Raw genomic sequence first — 16217 nt, 5'->3', positions numbered from 1 at the left:
GGCTGACAACCCAAAAGCATATGTATGGATTTTCCCCCAAAGATGTCAGTTATACTGATTATCAAAGGGCAAAGTAAAAATACAATTGCTGCTTAAAATCAGTGATGGACCCAATACATTAACCACATATGGTAACACATTCCTTGCCAGTTCTTAAGGCAAATGCTGCTTAGAGTTCCCTGCCAGCCCCAGGGAACAGAACAGAGTGTCTGCAGTGAGAGGTGCTGCAGGTCTTTCTAGATGACAGCAAGTCAGTACGTCACCAATGTTGTTGAACCCGTACGATTCTCGGGCTTTGACCTCTGTGTACTGTGTCGTTGTCCATTTGCCATAGCGATTGGGATCCAGTTCTATCAGGTCGAAAGGAGGTTCTCCATGCAGGATCCAGTCACTGAGGTACTTCCCTACCCCACCAGCATGGATTATGCCATATCTTTTGGATACAAAGATGTTTCAGATGTTATAAATGAGGTGCACTCAAGCGGTGAAACCCATCCAACTGCCTTACAGGGCATCAGGTTTGAAGCCCCCTATGTTCTTCAGGACACACACGGAATATAATCTTTATGTTTTAATAATCATTTTTTTCCTCAAAAAACAAATCAATGTTTGTTCTGGTGTGCAAGTGAGAGGCGCTTCACTTGGTTGCTGGTTTGTTTTCAGAGTTTCTCAAGGGATACCCATACCTACAGATAGCCTATGGCTGCCAGCTAGGACAGATGCAGACTCAGAGATGTGGTTGGCACTCAGCAGTCTTCTTGAGCTCATATCCTGACTGACAGGAAACTCAGTGGGAGGCTCCCACCCCATCTCTTCTCGGCTCAGTGTAGTCCTGACTTCCTTAGGTGATGCCTCCATGCAAAGAACCTTCAGCTTAGAAGCACTGGATCAGAGGCAGGCACATGACCTTGGTCCTTTGCAACTAATAGGCCACTTGGAAGGGAAGGTCTATTTGTCTCCTATTTTTAAGAGACGATGCTTCAGAGTCTCACGTAACCCAGGCTGTCCTCAGACTGACTACGTAGCTGAGGGTGGGCTTGAACTTCTGATCTTCCTGTGCCTCCACCTCCCTACCTCTGGTATTAAAGGGATACAGCACTAAGCCTGGCTTATAGGACAGTGGGGATCAAACCCGAGGCTTTTTGCATGTTAAGCTAGCACTCTACTGAGCTGTATCCTCAGCCACAAAAAGATGCTTTAACCTCACATATGGTTGTGATGTCAGAATGACTGCTTCCAGTAGGTGTGATCAGGTCTGTCTGCCCATTCTTATCTAACAAAGCCTTTCAATATGGGTTTATCTATGATAACAAAAAGGAGCTTTTGAAAAAGTAAATGAGCCGGGCGGTAGTGGCGCACACCTTTAATCCCAGCACTCTGGAGGCAGAGGCAGGTGGATTTCTGAGTTCGAGGCCAGCCTGGTCTACAGAGTGAGTTCCAGGACAGCCAAGGCTACACAGAGAAACCCTGTCTCGAAAAACAAAACAAACAAAAAAAAAAAAAAAAAAAAAAACAAAAAAAAAAAACCCAAAAAAAAAAAAAAAAAAAAAAAAAAAAAAAGAAAGAAAGAAAAAGTAAATGGGGGTGAATATTATGAAGAGAGAGTCAAGGGAAGTCGATACTAATTGGGAGACGCCCATTCTCTCCCTGGATTTGATCCCCACCACCACATATTTAAAAAATTCTAACACAAGCACTCCAGCACCCCCAAACGATAGTAATCCAACAGCCGGCGCCTTAGTTCTAAGAAATGTGGGGGGGATTTGGCAGAAAGCAAATTACTTTCTCCACAACTGCACTCCTTTAGAAGAATGAATATACCTTGTCTGTTAACAAGTCAGTTCTCAGGAAAAATAAAAAGCTATCACTTTGTACTTGTAGCTCGAGGCTTGGCACAGAGCTAGCAATCATTAAATATTATTTGAACAAACAGCCAAAGAGAATAGAGAAGAAAACTAGGATATTAGAAACTGTGATATGATGGCGTAGTGGGTTTGACATCAGTATTCGGCATATTAGTGGGACAAATATCAGAGGCGAAGCACAGGCAAGGAGTGGAATCTTAAGTGGGAAGCAGCCGAGGGAGTCACATAGACATGACTCAGGAATTGTGGTGAAAATACGTAAGCCATGTTATCCATTTGATGTTCTGAATATGTCATTCTGTTTTGAAAACACTCCTGTCTGAGGGACAAATTGACCCCTTGGAAGGTAGTGCCATGAAAGGAGACATGAAGAGTGGAAATGACAGGAAACACACGAGGACAGTTTCAGAAGACGACTGCCTTCTGTGTGCTAACCTTTACCATGTAAGCGCTTAGCCCATTATATGATTAGTTCCGTCTTTCATCCCTTGCTCATTGGAAGGCGACAATCCCACCCTTACCTTACTCCCCACCGACCCCCATCCCCATCCTCTTCCATGTTTTCCATTTGGGGGCCTGATATTTTGAGACTAGATCTTAGCAGTAAGCGCTTCTACAAGAAATGTCAAATCTCAGGGTGCTACTCACCCAAAGCCAATCGCCACCCAGTAGTTCCTGACGCCCTGGTGGGGCCCCACCATAGGCAGGATGTCAGGAGAATAGGTGATAGGGCCGTTGACGATATTGATAATGTCTGCCTTTTTCAGAACAGGAATCATTTCCATGGCAGCTTCCAGGTGGTCTGTGATTCGGTCTAAGTCAGACTCAAAAAGTTCCTTTCCAAAGCCTAGAGAGACAGACATCGTGGTCAGAATGTACCCCCACGTACAGGTAAGTCTCAGAGCGAAGAGTCTCTGAAACAGGTGCCTGTAAGGAAGATTCTTTCTTTTTCTTTAGATGCTGAACTTGGGGCCACTGAGATGACTCATCAGAGGATGAAGGCATCTGCCACCAGGCCTGACAGCCTGAGTTCATTCCCTAGGACCCACATGGTGGAAGGAGAGAACTGTCTCCTGCAAGCCATCTTCTGACCCCTGCACATGTATCATGGCGTCTGAATGCCCACATACACACACCAATCAGTCAATCAATCAATCAATCAATCAATCAGTATAAGAATTATTAAGTCTTCACTCGACACTCACCATCCCCACACCAGTACCCATCATGTTCCTGGGAACAACAATGCTATTTTTACTGAAACAAAAATCACCTTTTTTGGTAAAGAGAAATAAAATTTGTGCTTGTTTCCCCCGTCCCCCCCCAATATTTATCCCAATCATTGTTTTCAAAAGAACAATAAATTGGTTTGTCAGGAGAGAGTTTTTTAATCTTTCAATTAACATAAAACAGATAACAAATGGGCTATGTACTCCAGCAGGACACTGGAGGCGGAGGACCATGCTCTGGGATCTAGGAGGACCTGTGAACTCCTTGAACTGTCTTGTCGTCAGACAGCCTCCTTCCCTAGCTTGCTCCCACGTGTGCCCAGGGGTTAGGGTTCTGTGCACAGAGGTGAGGCCTGCACAATCCTCACTTTTTTCTTGTGCTAGAAGTCACTGTGATTCAAAGCAGGGTCATGACATTTGTCCACACAGGTTCCCCCAACCCTTGTTGAGAACTGCAGGTCAGGGCAATGGCATGGAGCCTCTAAGCTACCAGGGTTGCCCTAGGACACCTGGACACCATGCCAGGAAAAACTCACAGTCTGGCTCTCCCACCCTCCAGCTAGGATTAATTAAATATTTGTTCAGCATTTACTTGGAAGAAAAGCCACAGCATGGGCAGAGTGGAACGAGAGAGAGAGAGAGAGAGAGAGAGAGAGAGAGAGAGAGCCCCACCCCAGCCTCCCCTACTGGCTTAGCTCTCACTCTGAAGTCAGGAGCAATTCTGCTCAGGTCCAGATGTGCAGGGTCCATCCAGCCAATCCAAAGCCCATTGGCTGCTGGACCAGCTCTGCAAGAGGTGAGGTGGGTCAGAAATCCTTTCCTGTTACTTGAGAGGGAAAGATATGTTCCATGCTGCAAAGTATTTATCAACTTACAATGCCAGAAAATAAGGCTGGGGAGGTGGCCCTGTCTAGAAAAGAACTGGTCTTGCAAACACAAGGACCTGAGTTCAAGCCCAGAGTCTATGTTTTAGATAGACAGACAGATAGATAGATAGACAGACAGATCTATAGATAGATGGATAGATGATCAATAGATGGGTAGATAAATAGTTGGATAGATGGATTGATAGATGGTAGATAGATAGATGATGGATGTATGAATGAATGGATAGATGGATGGATATGTAGATAGATGGGTGATATATGGATGGATGGATAGATGAGGAATAGATAGAGCACTATAATCCCAGCAACAGGGAGATGGAGGCAAAGTAGTTTCCTGGGGTTCACCAGCCAGCCTAGCTTCTGGTGAGTTGCTCGCCAGTGAGAAACCTATCTCAAAACGTAAAATAAAATGTAGACAATGTCTGGGAAATGATATCTAAGGATGATCTCTGACCTTCATGTGTACACACATCTGAACATACATGCACCTGCATCCATGACTAACACATGCACACAAGGTTAAAACTAGAAGGGTAGCCTAGACAGCCTGATTCTTGATTTGGCTTCATGGGAAAAAATACAAAACAAAACAAAACAAAACAAAAATACCCTGGCCTTTCTCCCCTACAGAACCAGAAATCATGGCCCCTCTTGCTTAGGCACAGGGCTCTGAGCCTCTCCCACTTGTGAGGCACAGGAGGGACTGTCCATAGTGTTGAGGACTCTGGCTATCCAGTTGTAGGCTGGATATCCTGTCGTGGGTACCTGCAGTGTGGACTACTGTCAGAGTATAAGCATCTGTGTTCAGATCTTGAAGCTAGACCAAGCAGGCAGATGGAGGTAGAGGGAGATGGTGGAAGATTGGCACGGTCAGATACAGCTCTACCTGGAGCCTTTCCCAGCAGTCCCAGCAGCAATGTCAGCTTCTCTTCCCAACCAATCATGTCTCTCCCTTTCCTCCCACCTGGCTCACTCCCCACAGGGTACAAGGACAGCCACCTCCAACCCCTCCCTCATGCTGTCCCAGACATCTGAACATCAGCATAGGACTTTGTCCAGTTCTATACCTGGCTCCCAGGCTTGGGGAGCTGATCCATCTTCTTCGACCTGCACACCTTTCATTAGCTGAACCCACCTGGAGGGACTCCATGAGCGACCCAGGAGGCTTGAAGTTTCATCTTCTCCTGACTTTCATAGGGACCGAACAAAAGCCCATCCCTTTCCTGTCGGAGGTAGTAGGATCCTTCCAGGTCACGAAGGACTGGGAGCTCTCGTTTCAAAGCCTTCACTTCTGGGATTGTTGCCGTGACGACATACTGATGTTGTACAGGGATGAGGGGATGGTCTAGTCCAATCATTTTACCCACTTCACGAGCCCAAAATCCTTAAGTGAGAAAATGGTTTTTAAAAAATGCCACCATGTACATATATGTGTGTATATATATGTATATATATGTATATATGTATGTATATATATATATACCTATGACATTGATACAGCAATTTGTTTTTGAAAATTTCATTGTTTATTTGCTTCCAGTGCTGGGGAGCAAATCAAAGGCCTTATACATGCTTGCTAGGTGAGACTCTACCACTGAGCCACGTCTCTTAAGTACCTTTTGAGCGTTGCAAAACAGAGTGGGAAAGAGGACAATAGTTTTGATAACAACATCTGCAACTCAGAGAAGCTCCTTCCATGAAAAATCTTACTGCCTGCAAGCAAAGGTGAACAAACAAACAAACAAAAAAAACCCCCCACAAAACCCAAACATTAAAAAAAAAAAAAAAAAACCAAAACCAAATGCGTATAAGAAAGGCAATAACAAAGTAGCCCTGCCTGTAGACAGACACAGCGAGAGAGGGCGAGCCCTTGTGCAGATGTCACCAGCACAGTTCAGAACAGCAGAGTACGCTGCAGCCCTCAGAGTCAACTCTTACCCCTCCTAAACCCTGCTCTCCTCCACTTCCACAGACTCAAGTTTGTTGTGTTGACGTAAAATTTAGAGTCTATGTACGTTGGGAGGAGACCACATTAAGTTCTGCTACTTCAAGAGCACTGTAGTCAGAAAACTAGAGAGACTCGTAGGAAAGCTCCGTGGGGAGGCTTTCGGGCATGCATGAGGTGGGTTCATCCTGAGCACTGCAGCCGGCATCCCTGAGCAGCAGCAGCCCTGAACAGCAGCATCCCTGAGCAGCAGCATATCCCTGAGCAGCAGCATCCCTGAGCAGCAGCATCTCAGAGCAGCCAGCTTCCCTGAGCAGCAGCATCCCAGAGCAGCCAGCATCCCTGAGCAGCAGCATCCCTGAGCAGCAGCATCCCAGAGCAGGCAGCATCCCTGAGCAGCAGCATCCCAGAGCAGCCAGCATCCCTGAGCAGCAGCATCCCTGAGCAGCAGCATCTCAGAGCAGCCAGCTTCCCTGAGCAGCAGCATCCCAGAGCAGCCAGCATCCCTGAGCAGCCAGCATCCCTGAGCAGCAGCATCCCAGAGCAGCCAGCATCCCTGAGCAGCCAGCATCCCTGAGCAGCAGCATCCCAGAGCAGCCAGCATCCCTGAGCAGCCAGCATCCCTGAGCAGCAGCATCCCTGAGCAGCAGCATCTCAGAGCAGCAGCATCTCAGAGCAGCCAGCATTTGCTTCCATCTAAGCAAGCACCACCTGAGTGCTCTGTTGTGCTGCCCTGGCCTGTGGGGTTACTTATGCTTGAGTAATCACCCCACTGGGTCCCCGTTTGTAAACTTTAAATCCAATCTGTGGGCATCAGAGACATTTGCTGGTCTTTAATAATTTAGAGACTTAAGTTATTGCGGCCTGTAGAAAGGTATAAATTACCAGTGTCAGGATTTTCTTTGTAGGAAAACATAGCAAAGCCATCTATTGTCCTTGTACATACTAGGACAGTTTTTAGATCTAAAGTCACATTATTTAGCCAAGTAATTCAAACTACTGCAGTATCCCTGATCTAGTCGTTTCTATTAAAAACATAAATTGAAGAAAATAAATTCTGTCCTAGTTAAACATAATTACAAATTTCTGAGTCTGGTGCCTTGCTTATTAATGCATTTTATCATAGAAACAAAGTATACATGTTTGCCTGCATCCTGTCTAACTGTACTGCCTTAAATCCCATTTACCCTTTGGTGTTGGCAAAGGGTTGGCGTTTGAGAAGCCTCCTCTTCTGTTTATTGAATTGGTCTAAGTCTAGGTCCTGCTAGAGCTCCTAGCAACCAAGGTCAAAGGGGAGAGTCACAGAAAAAAAAAATCATCCTAAAAGGAAAAAAAGAAAGAAAGAAAGAAAAAAAGAAAAAAACAAAAAAAACAAAAACCCAAAAAACCCCACACTTATCTCTACCTGCAATGCCACTGAAGGGCCAATAAAAATGAGCATTGGAAATGATTTCTGTTCAGAAGAGTACAGGGGTAGGCATGCACCTCAGTGGTACAGCATTTCCTGAGCATGCACGAGGCCCCGTGTTCGATGCCCAGACCCCCACCCCACCCCCATGCATACAGGATAATTAAATATGGGTTCAGAGATCGGCAGAGATGAGGTTAGAGTGAAGGGAGGTGGGTTCAGGACCAAGTTCACTTCTGGACGGCTTGCACGCTGTGACGGTGGAGGTCTCCTGCTCTGGTACACTGCGACAAGCAAAAATGCAGCAGTTCTTTCTGCATAAAAACTGGGCTCCACGTCGGCATCATTCGCGTGCCTCCTGACTTGTCGCATTAGGAAAGTTCTAAGCAAAATTTACAAAGTTCTCCCAGGTTTAACGAGTCAACTAGAAACAAGGTCAACAGGTACCTTCCTTACCATGTACAAGAAAGCTTTATTTCAGAGTCAACGGCATCAGCCTGTGCTGTGCTGTGTCCCTCCACTGTGTCCCTGCGCTGTGTCCCTGCACCCAGGCAAGGGTAGAATGATGGTAGAAGCCAGCTCATTTGTAAAGCTCTGGGTACTAGAAGGCAGTTAGCCTGCTGCACACTAAGATGAGATGATGGAGGTGCTAAGGACCACACCTCAGCCTACTTTCTCACAACTAGGGATACACACACACACACACACACACACACCAGGAAAAGGGGATGGCAGGAGATGCGAGTGGAGGAGAAAGGAAGAGAAGGAAGAATGATCAGGGGGAAGAGGGGTGAGAAGAGGAGGGGAGAGGGGAGGAAAAAGGAAGGAGAGAAGGAGAGGAAAAGGAAAGAGAAAGACCAGCACACTCTCCTGTCAGCATGCCAGGCTCCTCAGGAGACGTTTTAGCATGATGATATGGGCTGTGTTCATATGATATGGATATGTAATCCATATGTAATCAGGGGTGAAAGCAAAACGATTTCAAGTTTGGAGCCACTGACATTATATACAGTTTGAGGCCACTCGGGCAATTTAACAAGACCTTAGCTCATTGTAAAATGAAATAAATGGACAAATGAGCCAACAGGGTATAGCCCAGTGACACAGTACTTAATGCGAGTTCAGCCCTGAGTATTTTATGTGATCAGTTGTTTACTAACCACACTAATTTTGGGGGACACCATTATTATTACCAGCTTATAAATTGGTGATTTGCCTCGGGCACAGACTTGGCAGTGCATGGGTGTCTGGACCGAGAGCCCTGGTGCCCTGGTGCCCTGGACAAGACTAAAAACAGTAGACTCACACACACAGCTCTGCCCTCACCCACTCCTTAGGGGCATCCCAAAGGCTCAGGGAGAAGCCTTTGCATCTCCCACAGTGTGACTGTTTCTGACCTCTCTCACAGTGTGACTGTTTCTGTGTCTGCATCCTGGTTTCTGTAATTGGATTCCAGAGCTACCCTGAGGACTTTGCCCAAAGATCTGTGGCATCTTCCTCTCACTGAGTAACTCTGGGAAATGTTCCAGCTGCTACAGTCTGTAACCATTAACGAGATGCTTGCTTTTATTCATAAAATTGATCTTATTAAAGCATCTCAGTGCTACAAGAGGGGTCAGTGTTTCAGATCACTGCCCCCAACTACCAATACTTACCTTATAGGCAGCCTCCAGCCTTTAGAAAACACACACACATGCACACATGCACACAAGCACACACACACACACACACACTTCCCAGGAGCTACTATTATGTAAATAGTAACTTCTGCCCTGTGGAAGAAAGGGAGGGGCAGGTCATAGGTTGAAGATTTGGTATAAACAGGACAACGAGTTAAGAACTGAGACAGGCAACTTACACAATTCTCAGCAAAGAGCTTCCCGGAATACCATGGAAACAGTAGACATTCTTGGGCAGCCTTGAGGAGCAAAACCCATTCTGAGGAGGATCCCCACTCCATGCAGAGCCCTCATTAGAATAGGTCCCTAGAAGACATCTTCCCAGGCAGCACAGACAGACTTCTTCAAGGCCTTTCTGCCACTGCTTTCCTGAGCTCAACAACCTCAGAATGTCACAGTTGCATGGAGAACCCTACCTGATAACCAATTCCTGGGCTTAGGGCAGATCTCTTTGGAGCGCTCTCACTTTGCTCTTCAGGAATGGCTTAGATGTCACAGTACTAGAAAAACATCACAATGCTACCGTATTATGTAAGTAATTTTATCCATTTTAGAGAAGTAATTGGGAAATGTGCGTTAAATACAGAGTTTTTTCTCGAAACATACATTATGACTGTGTGAGGTCCTGAAGCACTATTTTAAAACAAACCACAGTGGGCCTCTGTGCAAGCTTGCATAAAATAAGCACAGTTATTGATTACTAATGTCTGCCACAGGAACTGGATATGGAAGCCTCTGTGTTTGCTATCACCATTACAGTAGCCAAATGTTTTTAGAACTGAACTCAGGAGACCATAAAAAGCTGTAAACTTACAAAGAACCTTTGATATCTTTAGCAGGGAAAATGAAGGAGTGATTTCCAAGTCCAGTCTTCTAAGATACTTTGGACTAGAGATTCCCGAGGGAAATGAGACAGAAGAGCAACAGACAGAGAATCAGGGAAAAGTGAGGTTCAAGGTGTGGTTTTATTCAATTGTTTCTACTATTTAGGCAAATGTTGTATTTTTAGTTTCAAGTATCTTTGTTTTGTTCTTATTTATTTTGGTTTGTTTTGTTTTTTGTTTTTTGTTTTTTGTTTGTTTGTTTGTTTGTTTGTTTGTTTGAGACAGGGTTTCTCTGTGTAGCCCTCGATGTCCTGGAACTCATTCTGTAGACGAGGCTGGCCTCAAACTCAGAAATCCACCTGCCTCTGCCTCCCGAGTGCTGGAATTAAAGGCGTGCCCTACCATGCCCAGCCCATTCAAGCATATTTTAAAAGAACAGTATTTTATGCTTTTCAAATAGGAGACATGAGTTCAAAAGAGTCTGAAATACTAATGTAGACTTTTAAATATTAAAGACAATGCTTTTTCCAGGTCAATTTTTAAAAAAATTTAAGGGGCTGATGAGATAGTTCACCAGGTAAAGGTGCTTGCCGCCAAGCCTGACAACCTGAGTTTGAACCGTTTGACTGTGGAAAGTTTGATTATGGAAACCAAATCCTGCAAGTTGTACCCCAACCTTTGCATACAACAGTATAGCACGTGTCTCAGCCCCCTAAAATAAATTAATAAAAAAATGTAATTTTTACAAATTAAATGTTTTTGTTTTAAAACTAACATCAATCAGATTTGTGGTTTAGGGGAAGAACCATAAGAAAACATGACTCAAGTATATTTTTATAGTATATCTTTTTTTCTGATAACAATAATAGGAATAATAATAATAGAGATTGTTTTAATTTGATAATTTAAACAATGGCTCAAAAATTCCTTCACTGCCCTGTGATTATTTTAGGTTTAAATGAGCTATCATGAACTGTAGGGAAATGCTGGGGCCAGAGAGATGGCTCAGTGGCCAAGCACACTGTCCTCTTCCAGAGGACTAGGGTTCCATTTGCAGCACCCACATGGAGGCTCACAACCATCTGTCCCAGAGGATCTGAAGAACTCTTCTGGCTTCCAAAGGCACCAGGCATGCACATAGTACATATACATACATTCAGACAAAACACTCCAACACAGAAAATAAGAAAAGAAAACATAAATTATAACCCAGTCCCAGCCATACAGTGTTTCCATGGACTCTCTTTCTGAACCTGTGGGACTGAGCATGATTTCACATGTAACTAACATGTTTGGAAGTGTCTCAGCACAAAACTCTAAAGACCAGCTTTCAGTCCTGGACACCCCGGACCTGGCCGTGCCGCTCAGTGAATGGCTATGACTATACTGGGCCTTGGCTCCACAAATAAATAGTGGGTTGGTCATTAGATTACCTCCCATCCCTCCAGCCTTCACTACTCCATGGACTGGAACAGAACAGCTTAACAACAAGACTGAAATGTGCTTAATAATGTTATGAAAGGAAAGCCATTAGTTTTTGACTAGTCAAAGTAATACAGACGGATAAGAGAGACCAGGAAAGAACAGAAATGGTCACATCTACTTTAAAAAGAACACTAAAGAATAGTTTTATAGTAAGAAATTGGAATAGTGGAACTTGGATCCACTTGCTTGTTTGTTTTAAGGCAGGGTCTCAAGTAGCCCAGGCTAGACTCAAATTCCCCCACAGAGCCAGAAAGGGCCTTGAACTTCTGATCCCACTGTCCCCATCTTCCAAGTGCTAGGGATCTTCGAGTATGCTGGGTAAGCACTCAGCCCATTGAGTTGCATCCCTAGTCCCTGGAGTTTGATCATGAGCGTAACCAGTAAAGAACAAAGATAAAACCTGAAAGGAGAAAGCACCTCAGTTGTCAGGACACAACTAGAGCAGAAAAGAATGGAAACAGGGGTAGCAGATAGGCTAGGATGGAGGGAAAAGCCAGGCAGGGGGAGGGAGAGGGGGAGGGGGAAGGGAGGGGGAGGGGAGGGGAGGGGGAGGGGAGGGAGAGAGGGAGGGCTGGCAGCTTACCTGCAGCATTCACAATCCTATTTGCTCTCACAGATCCTTGTGGAGTCTCCACATCCCATGTTCCATCTGTCCTGGGCTTCAGAGATGTCACTGGTGCAGGATACTTTAGAAGAGCCCCATATTTCCTAGCCCCAGAAGCCAGGGCCATTGTCAGAGAATAAGGGTCAATGTGGCCATCTCCTGGGTTATATAGTCCGGCTAAAATCTAAGTCAACCATAAGAAAGGCAATATTAAAAAAAAATGTATGCTTATTACTCAACACAAATGTAGCCTGCTGACAAATGCTTAATAAAGCTAGACTTTAAAAGTGCATCAAGGTCTTGGACGCATACAGAGCTGAGTGGCAGAGTGCTTGCCTGGCATGCACAGGGTTCTGGGGTTTGATGCCAGCACAGAGGGAGAGCATCTTGACCGCAGTTAACATCTTTTCTTTTCTAAGTCCTTCTCAGACTTGAGTAAGAGTCACAATGAGACCTGAGTCACTTGTCACCATGAAGCCACTTGATAAAGCTTTGCAATGGTCTCCATTACTTGGGCACATGCCACTAAGAATAAAGAGTATTGTTTCCGATCTTCTGGCAGCCATTGTCTCCAGTCAGTGGCTGAAGCTAATGCTAAGGTCTAGTCACTGGAGTTCAGGGGAAAGCGTTATATGGCAGCTTCCAGGAGCCACTCCAAGAAGAGAACTAGCATATGCCCAACTTTGTTCATTTCTCCATCCTGGGGTCTGGAATTCAGATGTGATGGCTGGCCTCCAACTGACATATGGAACACTAACACAAGAGTCAAACCCCAGGACAGACAACATAATGATCCAGAGGGTGTCTTGATCATTGAAGCCTTGGTGGCTTAGTGTCTATTCGATGCTTTCTTAATTAGGGTTCCTATCGCTGTGATGGGACACCACGATCAAAGCAACTTGGAGAGGAAAAGGTTTTTTTCAGCCTAGGCTTCCACATCACAGTTCATCACCAAAGGAAGTCGGGACAGGAATTAAGCAGAGCAGGAACCTGGAGGCAGGAGTTAATGCAGAGGCCATGGAGGGTTGCTGCTTACTGGCTTGCTTCTCAGGGTCTGTTCAGCCTGCTTTCTTCTTGTTGTTTGTTTGTTTGTTTGTTTGTTTGTTTGTTTTTCGAGACAGGGTTTCTCTGTGTAGCCATAGCTGTCCTGGAACTCACTCTGTAGACCAGGCTGGCCTCAAACTCAGAAATCCTCCTGCCTCTGCCTCCCAAGTGCTGGGATTAAAGGCGTGTGCCACCACTGCCCGGCTCAGTCTGCTTTCTTATAGAATCCAGGACCACCAGCCCAGAGGTGGCACCATCCACCATGCACTGTGCCCTTGCTACAGCCTTTTCTCAAAAAAAGAGGTTCCCTCCTCTCAGATGACTTTCACTCGTGTCAAGTTGGCATAAGACTGTCCAATACAAATGCTTAAATGAGAGAAAGACTTAAGCATTATCACTTTAGTCTTTCATGTTTAAAGCCAACTCTAATTCTAGTTGATATGTCAGTTATTACATTTAAGTATCAATATTGTAAATATGTTAGTATATATCCGATATCAGCCGTGTCTGAGGGTGCAGGTCTGTAATCCCGGTTATTAGGAAGACAAAGGCAGGATTCTAAGTTCAATAGCTGCCTGGAATAGAATGAGTTCCAGGACAGCTTGGGAAGCTTTTGGAGACCTTTTCTCAAAATAAGAAACAAAAAATGAGCTGGAGTTATGGTTCTGTGCTAGAGTGGTCGCCTAGTCTATGAAAGCACTAGATTTCAGTGTATGTGTGCACATATACAGTGCTTGATGAAAATGTGTACTCAGCTCATGATTCAACAATGGCTTCTTGCGCACCTACTCTGTTAAGACCTCAGCTTAGGTGCTCTAGGAGAAGGAAGGAGGAGGATGTGAGCTGACAGAGACAGCATAGCAACTGCTCTAATGAGATCTCGTCTATTTGGGAAGAATTTGCCATCAACTGTGAACAGGGGGTCTTGACAAATATTTTTCCTGTGTCTGATTAAATTATTTTATGTTCTTTGACCTTTGTTACTGTGATGGGATTACACTGACTAACATTTAGACTTTAAACCAACCTTATATTCCTGGGACACACTCTACTTGGCAGTATCGTAGAAATGGTTAATTCCATTTTCTAGATTTTTATTAAAGACTTTCACATCTCTATTCAGAAAAAACAATAGTCTGTCTTTTCTTTGTTTTTGTCTGGTTTTTGTATCATATAGGTTGTATAGGAACTTACTAAATTCTAATTTTAGAAGACTTAGTGAAGGATTCATATTCATTCTTCAACTATCTGTTAGAATTTATCAGAGATACTATCTGGGCCTAGGTTCTCTGTCTGAGATTTTGTTTTGTTTTGTTTTGTTTTGTTTTGTTTGTTTGTTTACTAAAATTTAGTATTTGTACTTTATGTATCCAGTGCAAGAGACTTTGGGTTTTAATGGAATTCATGCCATGCAGACTTGCAGATGCCACGCTGGTGTTTTGTAATGGCTTTGTGCTTGCTGTGGTAATCCCATGACCGTTTGGTTTAGCATGTCCTGGTCTATGTGTTTCCATGGCCTAATATTTTTGAGGAAATCTGTAATGATGAGAGCTTTTAGGGAAGTGTTTCAGAGTTGACGTATAAAGAGATATAAACGGATTCTTAGTAGTATAGCGGAGATGGACTTCAGTGAAGACAATACCATCACACAAACCCATGGACTAGAGTCCCTGCAGCCTGAAAAAACCCACAAGAGCACAACACCCAGCGCCCACAGCAGTTACACAAACACTCAGAGACAGGAACTACTGGGAAAATAAAACTGTCTGCTTCTCCAAGCAACCTGCTGTCTCCCCATACCCAAGATAGAGTCAGAGAGGGCCCAGGGTTCAAAACTTTCCTCCAGCTCTTCTAAACTGAACAAACTTATCCCACTGTGTAAGTTGTTTAAGGTACTGTTTTTTGGGTCATAGTAGCCAGAGTTTGCATAGAATGGGCTAAGCACGGTCTCTGTTTACATAAATACTACTGTAGTAAATGTTACTGTTGCTACTATTCTGTAAACAAAACAAACAAACAAAACCGATGCTCACCCAGGAGGGGAATAAAGATGAAATTCCCTGTCAAGTGGATTCCCTTAAGGAAATTCAAAGTTAGTCTAGATCTGTGCCTGGCACAGCCTGAGAGGGAAGCGTCGCCAGGAGCCAGGTGGCGTAGAAGGAGATATGGCACAGGGCTTCTTGACTTTTAAAACTTCAGTAGTCTCCTTCTAGAATCATCAGGGGAGGCTGCCATTCCCCAACAGACAGCTGGGGTGTAGAAGCACTTCAGTGTGAGGGAACCCGTCATGGAAAGGTATAGAAATGTTTCCTTAGTTGTCACAGGCAGGGACTAAAAAAGGTTTTCATTGCCCCTGCAAACATCCCTTAATAACGACTGACCTTGCGATCTGCCCACAGTCTAACACCTACCATCTAATGTTACCATTCCAGATGTGTATCGATCCTTTCAAGTTTTCATTAAGTCATTAAAACACTTTTTAAAAACATAATTGTAGTTCAAATTGACAAAGTGAAATTGCTCTTCAAATAAATACCTTGTCCATATTGAGTAAAGGGAACATCTCGTGGATTTTTTCGGGCTCAATAATATACTGTTCCGTGGCATGCCAGTTGGTTCTCGTCATTTGGTATTTAAATTCATCCACCCTTACAGGAGTTGTAGCAAGCCTGATACTACCTGGTTGATGGAATCCCACCACCTGTGACAATAATTCCGGTGAAAGTACATAAATAAATTGTCTTCCGGCACTCAAACAATTCTCTAGCACAACGAAAAAATCAAGTGAGTAAGAGAGGTTTATTAGGCAATCATAATCATCACACAAGATATTTGCATCTTATAAAAAGATATTCATTCAGCGACAATTTAGTAAGCCAGGCAATATTGCAAGCCTAGGTGCAGGGTGAACGAGGGAGGCAAAGCCCTGGCGTGATGGAACTGTCTGTCTACAGGAATGGTAGGGCAGTTAGAACAAACAGTTGCACAGGCTGAGGGTTTGAGTGCAGACTGAAGGGGCAGGTTGCGAAAGGGAGAAAGGAGGGAACGGAGAACGGGGAGAGCGGAAGTGCTGCTGTGGTGAATGGTGAGAGGGATTGTAACCTGGCACTCACTTGGCAACTCTATAAGTCTTTCCATTTTGGTGAAGCCCTGGGTCACCAAACAGGAGGGCAGTCCTGGCCTTCAAATTGCTCACACTCTGCAGGGAAGACCAACTACTAAAGCAACAACGGCAATGGCACACGTG

At 44.5% G+C, this 16217-nt stretch overlaps 1 protein-coding gene across 2 annotated transcripts in view; it reads right to left on the bottom strand.

Annotated features, from left to right (window-relative positions):
* The window catches only part of Dmgdh (dimethylglycine dehydrogenase), a 74963-nt gene that overhangs the window by 45791 nt on the left and 12955 nt on the right, over positions 1-16217 (bottom strand). For both annotated transcript variants that reach the window (XM_076927157.1, XM_076927158.1), the window contains exons 4-8: positions 15507-15671; positions 11906-12110; positions 5117-5365; positions 2514-2712; positions 264-433 (exon numbers count right to left, since the gene is read on the bottom strand). In XM_076927157.1, coding sequence (XP_076783272.1) covers positions 264-433; positions 2514-2712; positions 5117-5365; positions 11906-12110; positions 15507-15671 — 988 coding nt within the window. The remainder of the gene's footprint in view (positions 1-263; positions 434-2513; positions 2713-5116; positions 5366-11905; positions 12111-15506; positions 15672-16217) is intronic.

Source organism: Arvicanthis niloticus, chromosome 29 (genome assembly GCF_011762505.2).
Source record: "Arvicanthis niloticus isolate mArvNil1 chromosome 29, mArvNil1.pat.X, whole genome shotgun sequence".
Lineage (NCBI taxonomy): Eukaryota > Metazoa > Chordata > Mammalia > Rodentia > Muridae > Arvicanthis > Arvicanthis niloticus.
Note: the sequence above shows the minus strand (reverse complement) of the source record. Positions and strands in the feature narration are given on the sequence as shown.